Source organism: Pseudorca crassidens, chromosome 19 (genome assembly GCF_039906515.1).
Source record: "Pseudorca crassidens isolate mPseCra1 chromosome 19, mPseCra1.hap1, whole genome shotgun sequence".
Classification (NCBI taxonomy): domain Eukaryota; kingdom Metazoa; phylum Chordata; class Mammalia; order Artiodactyla; family Delphinidae; genus Pseudorca; species Pseudorca crassidens.
Window position 1 is genome coordinate 49,507,812 of NC_090314.1, and position 16,171 is coordinate 49,523,982.

The following is a 16,171-nucleotide window of genomic DNA, read 5'->3' on the forward strand; positions in this document are numbered from 1 at the left end:
TAGGAAATTACCAAGCTGCTGCCTTTCCATAGGATTTTTTTGGATCGACTAGAAGAGAATGAAGCCATAGACCAGGACCTGCAGGCTTACATCCTGCACCGGATACACAGCAGCTCAGAGATCCAGAATAACATTTCACTTAATGGCAAAATGGACAATACTACATTTGGCAAACTCAGTTCTCATCTCAAGACACTCAGTCAAGGGTCCTATCTATACCTGAAACTCACATTTGACCTCATAGAGAAAGGCTATCTAGTGTTAAAGAGCTCTAGCTACAAAGTAGTTCCTGTTTCGCTCTCTGAGGTTTACTTACTCCAGTGCAATATGAAGTTCCCAACCCAGTCTTCCTTTGACCGGGTGATGCCTCTTCTGAATGTGGCAGTGGCCTCTCTCCACCCACTGACTGATGAACATATCTTCCAAGCCATCAATGCTGGCAGCATTGAAGGCACGCTAGAATGGGAGGATTTTCAGCAGAGAATGGAGAACCTCTCCATGTTCCTAATCAAGCGCAGAGACATGACTCGTATGTTTGTACATCCTTCTTTTCGAGAATGGCTTATCTGGAGAGAAGAAGGAGAGAAAACCAAATTTCTCTGTGATCCCAGGTAAGCCATAGATCTGTAATAAGCAATTTGTGAGCCTATTTTGTATTTATTGCATGGAGCATGGGTATTGAAAACAGTGAGAAGTGTTCTTCATTGAACATTTCACATAAAGGAAGCATCATCTCTGTTTCTTCTTAAGACAAGGCTATGATGAAGTTTATTTTCTCACAATATTATTTCCTTAAGACTCAAAATCTGCATAGATGTTTAGAATGCTCCTTACATTCCTGTATTTTTCTAAACAACTTTCTCTGATTCCACTAGGGTTCACAGGCTATAATTAATTTTTTTTAATTTATTTATTTATTTTGGCTGCGTTGGGTCTTCGTTGCTGCATGCGGGCTTTCTCTAGTTGCGGCGAGTAGGGGCTACTCTTCGTTGCGGTGAGCAGGCTTCTCATTGCACTGGCTTCTTTTGTTGCGGAGCACGGGCTCAGTAGTTGTGACTTGCAGGCTCTAGAGTACAGGCTCAGTAGTTGCGGCGCATGGGCTTAGTTGGTCTGCAGCATGTGGGATCTTCCCGGACCAGGGCTTGAACCCTACTTTGGCAGGCGATTTCTTAACCACTGCGCCACCAGGGCAGTCCCCAGGCGGTAATTAATTTAACCATTTAACAGACTTCCTCAGTATTCTTCAGAAAGAATTGATACATTGTTCACCTCTTTGACTTAGAGCAGAATTGTTTTAAAATTGTGAGTGCCCTTTTAAAAGCCATGCCATTGTTAAAGTCACCAATGACTGACCCCATTAGAGCCCAGCTGATGCTAAGATTTACAGTGGAAAATGGAATCTTACACCTTATAGCTGAAAAAGACGTGAGGAGATCAGCTGATTTAGCCACTCTTACCTTTAGATAAATAAAGTGTCATTATCCCTATTTTACTATAAAGGCCTTAAAATGCTGAATCACTTGTGAAAAGCCATAAGGTTAACAGGTGGGAGAAAGGAAGAGGAGTTAAAAGAAGAACGGCAAATGCGCTGTGTGTACCACCGCTCCCCTATCCTGCACCCATGGCAGACGTCACTGATTTACCCCAGCACTCTCTCCTGATGAGCTTGACCCTGGCTTAATCTCTCTCAGCTCAACAAACCAGACTCGATATGAAACTGTTTCCCATTCTCTTGGGTAGAACCTAGATCTCTAGCATCCTAGTGAGGTGTGCTTTCTACTCCTTCACACTCCTTTTTGAAAGAACTGTTCCTTTAATAAAGTTGATGTTTTCAAAAGCAGGTATAGTCCTGATTTCCTGGAAACAAAGAAGATACCAACAACATAGCTGACAAACGCAGAGCTTATTGTGACTCAAAAAGAAGATAGGCCAGGTTTGCCTCTGCCTTCCGCTGTGAGTCATCAGAGGCTGACCGTCTCTGACCGTGCTGGGATTTTATTATTACTCGTGAGGCATGTTCTTCACCAGGTCCTGTTAGAGACACCTGTGCTTGTGGGCATGCTGCTCGGCCTACGTCATGCTGACTCATTAGAAAATCAGTTCCAGACTCTGATGACGATATTAAGCCAGGCAGGAGATTTTGTGCTGTCTTCCCTAAGAGGGAAACTTTTTAAAGAAACATGCTGTAGTGGAAAGAACATAAACGTTAGAGTCAGATGACCTGCTTAATAAATCCTACCTCTTCGAGGAACTGTGGCCTTTGGAAAATTACACAATGTTTCTGAGACAGTTTTCTCATCTACATAAAAGGAATAATAATTCCTAGAGCTGTTGAGAATTGAGGTCATGTAGTGTAGTGCCTAGACTAGCACAGAGTACGGAGAAGGTGGTCAGGGGATGTTCCTTGTCCTCCTCTCTCTCTGCAGTAATAGACCTTTCAGGTGCACCTTAGCTAAATCCTGTGGCTGATTGGATAGGCAGCAGGAGTCTTCTGCTATCCGCATCTGGGGGCACAAGATTTTTTTTAAAAACCCTGGGTCTGAGTCTCTTCTATGAGTTGTATGCCATTCCCAAGAGGATTTTATTGTAAATCCCACTAGTACTGCTGCTGATGTTGGTACACAGAGTTGGCAACGACATAGTTAAGAAAAAGAGACCAATCTAGAATTGCCTAATGAACACTGAAATCAGTTTCCAGAGGAACTTTGCTGGCTGATCTGCTCTCTTATCCTGGAACGTCTCAGAGGATTGAGAACTGAGGTCCAAGGGAGCCAGACGAACGCTGAATTAACAGTATCCTTACAACAGATAAAACCCCCAGGCTTTCAAAGGGAAAAAGATGGTATTTATGCAGCCATATCATGGCTCTACAGGCTTACCTTCTCAACATTGTTTATTAACTAGAATCATTTTGGCAAGAGGCTGATGCGCTGGGACAAGGAGAGCAAACACTTCTAACTTCTAATGCTGTGTAGTCTGTTCCCTGGTGATTGAATAACACTCAGGGCTGCTGAGGGATCATCGTATATCACTTAATGGCAGAGAGCAAACAGGACCAGGCATTATCAAAAAAGCTTTCTTACACGTTTCATCTCAGTTGGAATTCAGCCTTCTTCCCAGCACTGTCTGGCACCAGCTTTGTTACTAAGGTATTGATCTCAGAGCTCGAGGCCCCCTGGGTCAATGAGATGGAAATTCACTAAGAATTTAATGTCACTGGCAAAGCCCAGGCTGGCCTTTCAAAGAAACTGGCTGTAATTGCTTTCCATTGTAGGCGAGTCTGATTAGCAGGACTCCCTCCAGGCAGGGTTTGCCATTATGGCTTCAGCCTCTATTTCCTGTACATTGTTTCCCACTCTGTTCTCCACTTCATCTCCAGCTTCTCTCTAGAACATCTAATGTGGTTCAGTAGACCAGGGAAGACTAACTCAGTGCCTCTGAAGTCACATTATGTAGGCCAGTGCCTGACATGCATAACTTTGTGTAAGGAGAACTTTCAGAAGCTACAGAACATCTCTTCTAGTCCGTTTTCCTGGGCTTTCAACACTCACGTCTTCACCCTGAACTTATTGACCTTATTAGGGAATTAGACACCGATGAGAATATTCTACTGAAGCCAAAAAGTAGTTGACCTTCATCAGAAATAGGCCACCCAGGGAGGTACTTCTGCTAAGTGAAGAGAGTCAGTAATCTGAGGATGGCGCTAGAAAGAGGAAAAAGCAGAGCTGGAGGTCAGTGCAGCAGCTGAGATAGAGTTTTCCTTATTTTAAATATCAGATTTCCTGTTGTCCCAGAATCAGGGCAGACAATTGACATCCCAGAAAGAGTGACCTAAGGTTGCATACACGTCTGTCACAGAAAGAAATGAGTTATAGATACCTTTTCTTGGCTTGGTATTTGTATATATATGCATGTTGGTGTTTATCAAACTGTAAGCAAAGTATCACTGCAAAATCTTTTATTACATCAAAACTTCTAAGATTTTAGATTTACATTCTAGATGAAAGTTTGCCCCTTGAAGCACTCATAAGCCTTAGACCTCACCACCTTATTCTGCCTTCTGTTTCCCACTATTCATCACTGTCATATTCTGTCATACTCTGAAACTAATCTTTCTTATATGTTATTCCCTCGGCCACTGAGCTCTCAGATTAACTCACTAATCTAATAAACTAATCTCTGTTGTTGTGCTCATAACAGGGAAGTAGAAAACATTAAATGCAACTTGCGTATTTTAAGTAAGGCATTTAAGAGAAGTCACCAGCCTTTATAATCCAACCTATTAATGACTTTGATAGTTGAAATGTGAGGCTGGTAGAGTAGACAGTTGGGGCCACCAGCCTTGTGGTGCTGTCCAATTACTGCCTAATATTTCTACATAGCTTTAGGCTACCCCTGAATGAATCCCCACTCTTTTTTTTCCTGTTTCTTTCCTGTTATCTCTGTTTTCATGGTATTAGCCTCCCCTTCCCTAAGAACAGCTCTCAGATCAACATTTTGATGTGTATATACATGTAAGATTTTGACATAGAGATTCAAAGACTCAGCTGCCTTATTTTTAACTGTTTGAATAAAACGCAGGAAGCCTGTTGTAAACTTGAACGAGTCTTAAGCTGTAGGACCAATGAGGTTTGATTTGGAAGCCTGATTTGAGCTGGCCTGATTTCCTCAAACTAAGAGTAGCAGATTTATAGTGGGTGGAAAAGGGAAAAGGCTACACAAGTCCTAACTGTACCTGTGAGGACAGTTGAGGACTTACTCAATTCCTTGTGGCCAGAGTTGATATCTTACAATAAGTGTTCTTTAAGATTTTTCTTAATTATTTTGGCCATGTTAGCAAATTACACATTGGAGACTGGGTGCTCCAAAATCCACGTCACAAAGCATAGTGTCAGAGTAGAAGCAGTTTGTCAAAGGGAAAAAAAAGAGGCCATTCTCCCTATAAAGGAAAACTAATTCTGTGTCAGGAACTTGTACAGCCTGGCTTCTTAAAGAATACGTAAGGCTGAAATGACCACAAAATGGTGAGTTGCAGGGTTGTGGTGGTTTTATTGGTTTTTGTTTTGTTTTGTTTTGTTTTTGCGGTACGCGGGCCTCTCACTGCTGTGGCCTCTCCCGCTGCGGAGCGCAGGCTCCAGACGCGCAGGCTCAGTGGCCACGGCTCACGGGCGCAGCCGCTCTGCGGCATGTGGGATCTTCCCGGACCGGGGCACGAATCCGTGTCCCCTGCATCGGCAGGCGGACTCTCAACCACTGCGCCACCAGGGAAGCCCTGTTTGTTTTTTTAATCCAAACAGGAGCCTTCAGGCAGAACGACACTTAACCTTACCCTCACTGAAGCACGAACTTGAGGTTACTGCTCCTCAGCCATTGCAGGCTCCCACAACAACCCCTTGAACTGGCAGATGGATTTTGCTTTCTAAAAGCATTAGGAAAGAATTCAGCAAAGTGACAGATCATGCTAAGAAAAAAAGAGGCTTCTGGAACTAAGTCAGCCTTTAGGAGGTTTGGAAGAGTTAATGCAGAGAGAGGAGAGGTGTACCAAACACCTTTTGCTAGTACATGTCCCTTAGTAGATGACGTTACCTGCCTAGAAATATTAGCTCTCTAATCACTGTTCTGGGTCCAGATCTGCTTCACTCCTAATTCTTTTCTACCACTAAGGGGAAGTCAGTCTTCTGGTGTCATGATTTCGATATGTGATTTTCATGGAGAGATTTCACTAATCTATAATAATTGGGGGGATTTGTCTAATATGCAATAAATATTTTGTCCTTATTATCTAAACCATTTTCTAACTCCCTATTGGCATCAAGAATAAATTTGAGACTCAAAATAATAATGGAATATCTATTATTCTAGTGACCCAGGGTCATGGTTTTGTAATATAATGCAAGGAAGATATTACATGAAATCTAATGTATATCTGGGAATATGTCCAGTTTCCCCAGGCATGATGTCCTTAAACTTTACAAATTTGTTTCTCTCAGCATAAATCATGGAACCCACGTCTATCAGTCAAATAGGTAAATTGTCCGCATTGTTAAAACTCTCATGTCTTCAGAGATGTACAGCTATAACATATTTTTTTTCCTTTTCCAAGTCCAAAATTAAGTTTGGGGAAAGCTGGTAATCAGAATTTTTCTCCACAACTATTTAAAACTGAGAACTACTTATTTTTACTGTCATAAAAACTCACGTGAAGTTTGCTAAGTTAATAAATATACAGAGAAGTAGTTCTGCTTAGAAGATGGAGAGAGAGCATCATTTTATGACTTGGCAGGCGTGCAGAAGAGTCAGCTAACGAAGACACAGAAGGGACTTGTACTCTCCCATATTTGATTTTGCTACAAACATAATATTGCTTTATATATTTAAACTTTATATATATATTGCTTTTTTAAGGTGTAGCAAATACGGGTTAAAGCAACTTCACATAAGAAGTAGAGCAGGGAGGGCTTCCCTGGTGGCGCGGTGGTTGAGAGTCCGCCTGCCGATGCAGGGGACACGGGTTCGTGCCTGGGTCCGGGAAGATCTCACGTGCCGCGGAGTGGCTGGGCCCGTGAGCCATGGCCGCTGAGCCTGCGTGTCCGGAGCCTGTGCTCCACAACGGGAGAGGCCACAACAGTGAGAGGCCCGCGTACCGCAAAAAAAAAAAAAAAGAAAGAAATAGAGCAGGGAAGTTTTAAGGGAAATTTTTGGTACTGAAAGTAGCCTAGGAAATAGAGCCTAATTTGTCCTGTTAATGAGTCTCTGAAGCAACACTGGCTGAATGAAAAGATGGGAATCCCACAGGCTTTCCTAGATTGTCAAACCAAGATTCATGGCACAGCAATCAGAATGAGTTACTGCAAGCTTAGTGGGATATGACAGCACATTTTCTTTTTTTGTGAGCGGAGCAGCTTACTCGGCTGTCTCTAGACTTTCAAAAGCAGCTGAGTCTCCACATTTGGTAAAATCAACACTAATAGCCTTCTATTCACTCAACCATAAGGACCCACAGCTGTGAGACATGTAGTCACTGTAGCCATCAGCATACTCACTTGGTTCTACCACCCAGATTTTACTTGTAAGTATCCACTTATTTCCACCTCTACTGACCACACCCTATGTAACCTCCTCCTGAAAATCCTGCAGTGGCTTCTTGTTGTGATTAGAATAAAATCAAAGCCCGATCCTTCAAAGCCCTGTATTACAAAGATAGCTTCTGCCGACCCTCTCTAATTAAGTTCATTTGTTCTCCCTCTTACTCACAATTTTCTGGTCATAAATGGTCATCTACCAGTTCCTAGTATTTGCTAAGCTCTTCTCCACCCCTGGCTCTTTGCACTTAAGAGTTCGCTCCATCCGGAGCTCACTTTCCCTCATCACATGGCAAGATCCCTCACTCCTTCAGGTCGCAGCCTAATGGCCACCTCCTAAGACTTCCACGTGTCACCTTATCTAAGAAAGTCCTTCCTGGCTTTAACATAGCAACCTTTTTACTTTCTAGTCTTTTATTAATTTATTGTCTGTGAATACTTGTTTATTGTCCACTTGCCCGTCTAGAATGTGAGTGAGCTCCATGAGGATACGAACCTTCCTATCACGCTCACCTTGGTCTTCCTAATGATTAATAGAGTGGCTGGCACACAGTCAGCACTCAGCAAATATTTTGTTAAATAATGAATTAATGAATGAACAAAGAAGTGGTAAGTGGTACTAACTTTAAGCTGGCAACTGGAAGTATTTGAGAAACTCTTCCCACAGTTAAGTAGTTTCGTTTTTCTGCTCCTGCACGTCGGTAGAAAGTGAAGGCATGCATTTCGGCACACACCCAGTTCGTTAGGTAACATATTCAAGGCTCTGTGTTAAGCACTACAGCGGATACAAATACAAGTAAGACAGATCTGTGTACCACGACTTACAGGATAGCAGTTTTAACAGACATATTTATAACCAGCTATAATTTAAGGCCGAGTGCTGTGCTGGAGGTACAAAGGAAGAGCTGAGGAACGTGAAGGAAGAAGAAGTGATCCATCTTCCTGTGCCTGTTGTTGGCGTTTCAAACTGTGGCAGTTCAATGGCGTCACAGCTCTGCTGCCTCATGAAGCCCTGCCAGCTGCCTAAAGGCTTCACTGGCACAGCAGAGGCAGACAGCGTCCGTTTTCCTAGGGCCAGTGATGCATTAACAGAACAGAAGCACAGGAGGAGACTGTGAGGCATAGCGGGAGAAAGCAGCAAATTTCTATCCAAGTTCTATGTTTAAAAAGAAATCATGCTGTTGCACCCATTTCTACAAAGGTACATCTTGGGCACGCTTTACTTATAGCCTCCTTATCGTAAGCGCTTCCATCTCCGCGTTGAATATGAAACAGTAAGACAAGCTGACTAGAGATGTATTTTGTATTCCGATTCCACGAGAAAGCCACAAAAAGAACATGCCAAAGCAGTTACTAACTGAAAAGCTGAAGATAGAGGCGAGCATTTTTGTAAAGATGTGGGTGTCATTTGCAATAAGCAGACTATAAGTTTAACTGCAGGCAGCATTTTAAGATGAGAGATGAAAAAGATCAGGATTGTCAGTGTACGGTCAGTATTCGAGTCGTGGTCACACTCATTTCACAGTTGATCCGTGGCAACAGAGATGCCTGCCAATTCAAGGTTGAATTGGGTAGTGCATTAGACAGTGGGTCTGGAAGTCCCTGTGTTGCTTTTCCATGAACGCATCTGCGTGGCATTTATTCATTCATGAAACATTTATTGAACTTTTACTCTACACCAAGGACTCCGCTAGGTACTAGAGAAACTTAGGTGACTGAGACACCCCCACACTAGAGCCATGACCTTCTAGAGGAACGCCAAACACATAGCAACCAATGACAGTGCCATAGTACTGAGTACCGTAGGGACCTAGACAAAGAGAAAATACTTTGCAGAGTAAGTGACAGGTTCAGCCTTGAAGGATGAGTTGATTCCGTTTAGCAGCATTGGCACAGGAGAGCACTGTAAGCAGGCTAGAAAACATAATGGCAGGGACAAAAACAAGTGTGAAGACGTGAAGTGCCCTTGGGGAATTGTGAGAAGCCATAATTAGAAAATAAGACATATGGTCAGAGAGAATGATAGCAAGTGTCACTAGGAAAAAAGTCTTGAATGCCAGGTTTAAGACTTTACAGTTTATTCTCTAGATAACAGGGAGTCTATAATTTTGTGAGAAGGAGGAGACAATGATCACATAACTCTGATAATGTGCAAAATAGCTCTGACAAGTAGCATATAGAAGATGGGTTGAAGAAGAGGAGCGACTGCAGGTCAGCATACTAGTTATGAGGTTGAGAGCAGTAGTCTAGGTGAGAAACACTAAGGCCTGTAATGCGAGAAACACTAAGGCCTGTAATGCGAGAAACACTAAGGCCTGTAATGCGAGAAACACTAAGGCCTGTAATGCGAGAAACACTAAGGCCTGTAATGTGAGAAACACTAAGGCCTGTAATGCGAGAACAGAGAGCAAGGCAGACATTTTGGAGATACTCAAAGGCACTTGGTCTTTTTTTGTGTGTATGGGAGGTAAGGGTGGAGGGATCAAAAATGACTTCAGAACTTATCTTCAATGATGGAAAATAGTGAAGCTACTGACCAGCATAGAACATTCTGAAAGGAGGAAGGGTTTTAGCATGAACAAAGGCAGGAGGAAGAACAGGCTTATGGGGAGAGGTGACATCCTATTTTTGGCATGTTTATAATGTATTGCCTCCAAGGGAAGATGAACAAATATATGTAGAAATGTGACATTGGAAAACAGGAAAAGAGAAAGTTGAAGGCATGAGGTTATGGACTGCAGAGTTATCAGCAAATAACTGACAGTAGAAGCCATAGAACTTAACAAGATCACCCAGGTTAAGAGCATAAAGCAGGAAGTTTGGAAGCATGGAAACAGAATAGATATATTTTTTTATTGACATATATTTGTTTTACAATGTTGTGTTTCTGCTGTACAGCAAAGTGATTTATATATATATATTTATATATATATATACGCACACACACTCACACACACATTCTTTTTTTTTGTATTCTTTTCCATTATGGTTTATCATAGGATATTGAATATAGTTCCCTGTGCTATAACAGTAATACCTTGTTGTTCATCCATTCTATACATAATAGCTTACATCTGCGAACCCCAGCCTCCCACTCCATCCCTCCCTCAACCCCCTCCCCCTTGGCAACCACAAGTCTGTTCTCTATGTCTGTGAGTCTATTTCTGTTTCGTAAATAGGTTCATATCAGAGTAGGTGTATTTAAATGCTAGAAGAAAATGGTGAGCCAAATAATAATTTAAAAGAATAATATTAGAGAAACAAGAGAAAGTAAGGTCATGGAAATCAAAGGAGAAGATTTTTCCGGGTTAGGTCTGAAGTAATGAATATAATTTCTGCCTGTATTCCATTAGCCAGAACTGTCAAGTGACCCCACTTGAATGTGAACGCAAGGTCCCTGGCAAAGTAACTGCTCCCAACAACTCTCGACTGTGGATGGGAGCTCAGACCTTTTGCAGACAGATATCCTTCTCTGCCCCATAATTCTAATCTCACTAGGTCTCCCTAAATAATTCCCCACAAGTACCTCTATAATATAAAGACATTCCACAGCAGCACATGTTATTTCAGCCCACATTGTAAGATAGCTAGGATAGGCTTTAGGTTGTAAGCAGTTCCTCGCCAGCTGGCTGTCCCTGTACCACTTTATCACATCTGAGCACCACATAGAAGAATATCAGAACACTTAAGTGTTATTTCTCTGAAACACTATAGTGTTGTATATCAAGTTTGTCATCACCAGAGCTGATGAAATCTATGTGACTACACATTAGTGACTCTGGCTAGAACAATGGAGAAAACATCCATGCTGGAAATATTTGAGTCCATTTGTTAGTGTGTTTCAGTACTACAAATAGAAACTTTAAGATTAACTATCTCCCTTGTGTGCTAAGTGAAAATCTATTAGAAAAACATAGTGCCATTGTATATTTTATGTATAACAACTGTTATGAAACTTCCAAACCGGTAAATGGGCAGAGGGTAGGGATGCCCTAGAGGGTAGTCTTGCCTTAGAAAGAGATTTTGTCTGAAAAGATTCCATAGTTCTGAACTCTTGTGGTACAGGGGCATCAGGTAAGGGCAGTTCCTCACTGTCTTATAACCTATAGTTGTCCAAGGGTGAGTATCACTTGTCTCCATTATCCTTATCGAGGGGCTGCTGATGCCTACAGATGGAACGGAGGTTGGATCTACCCTCTGTTATTCTGGATACGCCCTTCCCTGCCTTTTGTCAGGAGAGGGGAGAGGAGACAGTTCTGGGGGGAAGAATCTTTTAACTCTGATACGTGATTGATTCTCTCCTAAAATATCGCAAAGCAAATATATCTTGAATGTAAGGTGTATATCCTCCTGAAAACCTCTGATCTACATGAGAGGTTAATATTCCTCCTGTTAGCTTAACTTTTACCTTATTTCTTAGGGACTGGTTAGCTCTGTCCTTATCCCCACTCTCTGCCTGAAGTTACACTACCAAGTTTTCCTGCAGTGACTAACAGTGAATGACATCCATCCCCAGTCATTTTTCCCTGATCCATGGATTTCCTTTCTGGCTGTAAAGGTAGTGGGGTTAGGTGTGGAGGGGCAAAGATTGGAGTTAAGGATAGGGTACTGCATTTCACCGTGCTGCATACGTTAAAGATTAAAGTTCTGTTTGAGCACACAGTCATCTTTTAATATGTTTAAAGTCTTTTATGGTTAACGTTCATTCCTTTAGTCCAGCAATGTGCTAGTTACTATGGAGGATATAAAAGAAATATAAAATATATTTTACTTAATATCTCTCACTTAATTCTCACCACAGTCCTGAGAGACAGGTGTTACTATCCCTGTCTTACAGAGAGGTTAGAAAGCTTATTCAAGGCTATAAAGCTTGTAAATGACAGAACTGGGATTTGACTTTCTTTCAGGGATGGAGTCCGCAGGGTGACTGAATCACAAGGTGACCTCATTATATAAGCTATGTGGAAATACTTCTTCTGCCCTCACCACTGCCACCCCCCCATTGGTCTTTATAACCACATATGAACCCACATTAATGTTTATTTTGATCACCATCATCTTTAATTATAGGGGAAAACATAGTTGTGTTCAGTCATGCGTAAAATGTCACAGTGACTAGGGCTCTCTCTATTTCTTAACTACTCTCTCCCAAAATGCTAATCGAAAAATGTCAAAATTAACAGTTGCTGATTTTAATTGTAAGAATTCAGATTGTACACTGTAAAAATGAACATATTGTTCTTTACATTGGTCAACTTTTTCATACAAATTTGCCCAGAAATAAAAACCAGTTCCTAATCTTGTCAGTGTGGCAGTGGAACAAGGTTTCAGAAGACCTTGGGTTCTCACCTCATCTCTTTTACATCTGAGCAACGTGAGCTAGGATCTATCCTTCAATCTTCCTGAGTTTCAGTCAATTTTCTACCGTATTAGGAGAAATAATGTAGTATAGGTGTACAGGAGAATATAAGTGTTGTAGTATTTGTAGTATTTCAAAAATCATGAAGTGGTTTATAAATGTAAGGGATTATTATTCATTCTGCAGCTATTTACTCCTATTAGCAGGTTGTACATATGTGAAAAAACGTAGCTTCCGTCCTCAGTACAGTCTAGTGGGAAGACCGTACAGAGAGGGAGTGCTGCAGTTGGTGCAGTGATGGGGATGTGTACCAGGTACAACACAGTCTAAAGGAAAGAATCCCTGAGTCCATCTGGGGGCACCAGGGAAGGCTGCACAGAGGAGATGGTGTGGACTGAGACTTGAAGAATGGGAAGTAGTTTGTCTGATGAACTAAACGGAGAAGAGAATTCCAGGCAGAGGGAAAGCATGTTTGAAACTCTAGAATGAGTTACTCTGTCTGGAATTAGAAGTACAAGGTAAGGAGGTAAAGACAGAGACAGATAGATGAGGGACAAATTATGGAGAGCCTTTGAATACCATGCTAAGGAGTTTATTAGATTATGTACAGAAGGAAATATAAAGCCATTGAAGAATTTTGAGGTGAATTTTGATCAGGTTTCTGTGTGGGCCAGGAAGGAGGCAGTGGAGAGAATGAGTGGATTGCAAGTATCCAAGAGAGACGATGCAAAGGGGGGAGAAAAACAGCAGCTGATGTTATGCCTGAGTGACTGGAAGTATTTTTTAAAAATAAAGAACTCTTAAGGGGATTTGGTTTTAAGGGAAGACTTCAGCTTCAAGCAGCATCGTTTGACAGGTCATTTGGAGGTAGAGGGATCAGCAGGCAGCTAGAGAAGCAAAGGAAATCTCAGTGCTAGAGATGCTGTTGCAGTGAGAGCTGAAGCCAGGAGTCGAGGGGAGGGCTACCTGTGAAAGAAGAGTGAATGGGGAATAGAGCAAAGAAGTTAATGTAACCGAAGGAAAGGAAAAGTGCCAAGGTAGTGTCACAGATGTCAAGAAAAGAGACAGTTTCAAGGAAAATAGTCCATAAGACCTAAAGCTGGAGGGAGAAAATAGAAAAAGATCAAAGGCTAAAAGAAAACCAATTAAGAGGCTCCTGGTGATCTTAGAGAATGGTGAGGCTAGGAGTCAAAAGGAATAAGGTTTGGCTTCAGTGCCTCCCTGTTGCCTGTGGTGTTGAATACCGACTCCTCAGCCCAGAATCTTAACTTTCCTGGGAAGCCAAAGCAGTTGACTTGTTTCTTCCCATACATCCTCTGGGATTGTAAAAATTCGCCTTTATATGTTCATTCATTCTGTTCCCTCCATCTTCTACGCCTTTCCCCACTTTCCTATTTTCCTACCTATCAGCATCACACTCAAACTTCCAGGACCCAGAGACAAAGGATTTCTCTTGCAGGAAGACTTTCAATTCCCTCTCTCTCCTCAGAATCACTGTTACATTTAATTTCAGGAACTCAGTAGCAGTCAAGAGGTTCAGAGCACAAGCTTGGTAATCAGATAGACCTGGGATGGAATCTGGGTTCTGTCACTTACTGTGCTGTCTTAGTGGAGTCACTTCCCCTCTCTGATTTTTATATCTAATATCTGTAAAATGGGGATAATGATATTTACTTACTTGTGGTGGTGTGGGAAGTAAATGAAATGATGTATATGAAACAGCATATTGCCTGGTTCATGTTTATTTTCAGAAATGGACTCATAGTAATGTATTTTATATTTGTACTTCTTTGTAGCACATACCACAATCAGTGCCCACTCTGCTCCATCCACCACTCCAGCCAGAATGCTAGCTTCTTGCAAACTCATCTCTGTATCGTTGTCTGGTAAATTGCATCATGGACTTTAATTCTTTGTTCGTTCTTGTAGCCAAGCCCTTGGTCATGTGACTTTGCAGGGACTTGTTTTGGTTAACACTTGCCATCTTCAATGAGAGGGATGTAAACAAAAAATTAGAAGTGTTATATTTGAAATTTATAGCCCTAAATAAGTATAAAAGAAAGTTAAATAAATGTTCAAATGTTGTATTCTTAAAAAAAAAAAGGTTTGGGAGTGAGCAAATAATAAGAAAAATAGACATAAATGTAGACAACTCCACATATAGGCACATTCAGACTATTGATGAGCCAGTGACATCATATTTTGTCAGAATAGTAAGGTACAGGGGAGGGACCTTCAAGGTGGCGGACGAGTAAGATATGGAGATTGCCTTCCTCCCCACAAATACATCAAAAATACATCTACATGTGGAACAACTCCTACAGAACACCTACTGAACGCTGGCAGAAGACTTCAGACTTCCAAAAAGACACCTTCAGACGACCTACCCGCAGAGGCGGGGCCAAATCCAAAGCTGAACCCCAGGAGCTGTGTGAACAAAGAAGAGAAAGGGAAATCTCTCTATGCAGCCTCAGGAGCAGCAGATTAAATCTCCACAATCAACCTGATGTACCCTGCATCTGTAGAATACCTGAATAGACAATGAATCATCCCAAATTGAGACGGTGGACTTTGGGAGCAACTGTAGACTTGGCGTTTGCTTTCTGCATCTAATTCATTTCTAGTTTTATGTTTATCTTAGTTTAGTATTTACAGCTGATTATCATTGGCAGATTTGTTTATTGATTTGGTTGCTTTCTTCCTTTATATATATATATTTTTCCTTTTTCTCTTTTTGTGTGTATGTGTATGCTTCTTTGTGTGATTTTGTCTGTATAGCTTTCTTTTACCATTTGTGCTACAGTTCTGTCTGTCCATGTTTTTTTGTTTTTTGAAGTATAGTTTTTAGCACTTGTTATCATTGGTGGATTTGCTTTTTGGTTTCGTTGCTCTCTTCTTTCTTTTCTTTTTTATTACTTTTTAATTTTTAAATTTTTAATAATTTTTTTATTTTAATAACTTTATTTTATTTATTTTTCTTTTTTTTCTTCTGAGCCAAGTGGCTGACAGGGTCTTGGTTCTCCGGCCAGGTGTTAGACCTGAGCCTCTGAGATGGGAGAGCTGAGTTCAGGACATTGGTCCACTAGAAGCCTCCTGTCCCCTCGTAATATCAATGAGCGAGAGCTCTCCCAGAGATCTCGATCTCAACGCTTAGACCCAGCTACACACAACGACCAGCAAGCTACAGTACTGGACACCCCATGCCAAACAATTAGCAAGACAGGAACACAACCCCACCCATTAGCAGAGAGGCTGCCTAAAATCATAGTAAGTTCACAGATACCCCAAAACACACCACCAGACGTGGTCCTGCCCACCAGAAAGACAAGATCCAGCCTCATCCACCAGAACACAGGCGCTAGTCCACTCCACCAGGAAGCCTACACAACCCACTGAACCAACCTTACCCACTGGGGGCAGACACCAAAAACAACAGGAACTACGAACCTGCAGCCCCTGAAAAGGAGACACCAAACACAGTACATTAAGCAAAATGAGAAGACAAAGAAATATGCAGCAGATGAAGGAACAAAGTAAAAACCCACCAGACCAAACAAATGAAGAGGAAATAGGCAGTCTACCTGAAAAAGAATTCAGAGTAATGATAGTAAAGATGATCCAAAATCTTGGAAATAGAATGGAGAAAATACAAGAAACATTTAACAAGGACCTAGCAGAACTAAAGAGGAAACAAACAATGATGAACAACACAATAAATGAAATTAAAAGT

The 16,171-nt window shown here is 41.6% G+C and overlaps 1 protein-coding gene across 12 annotated transcripts in view; it reads left to right on the forward strand.

The window, feature by feature from the left end:
* Window positions 1-16,171, forward strand: part of TANC2 (tetratricopeptide repeat, ankyrin repeat and coiled-coil containing 2) — a 362,156-nt gene that overhangs the window by 294,908 nt on the left and 51,077 nt on the right. For all 12 annotated transcript variants that reach the window (XM_067717046.1, XM_067717048.1, XM_067717051.1 and 9 more), the window contains one exon: window positions 4-611. In XM_067717046.1, coding sequence (XP_067573147.1) covers window positions 4-611 — 608 coding nt within the window. The remainder of the gene's footprint in view (window positions 1-3; window positions 612-16,171) is intronic.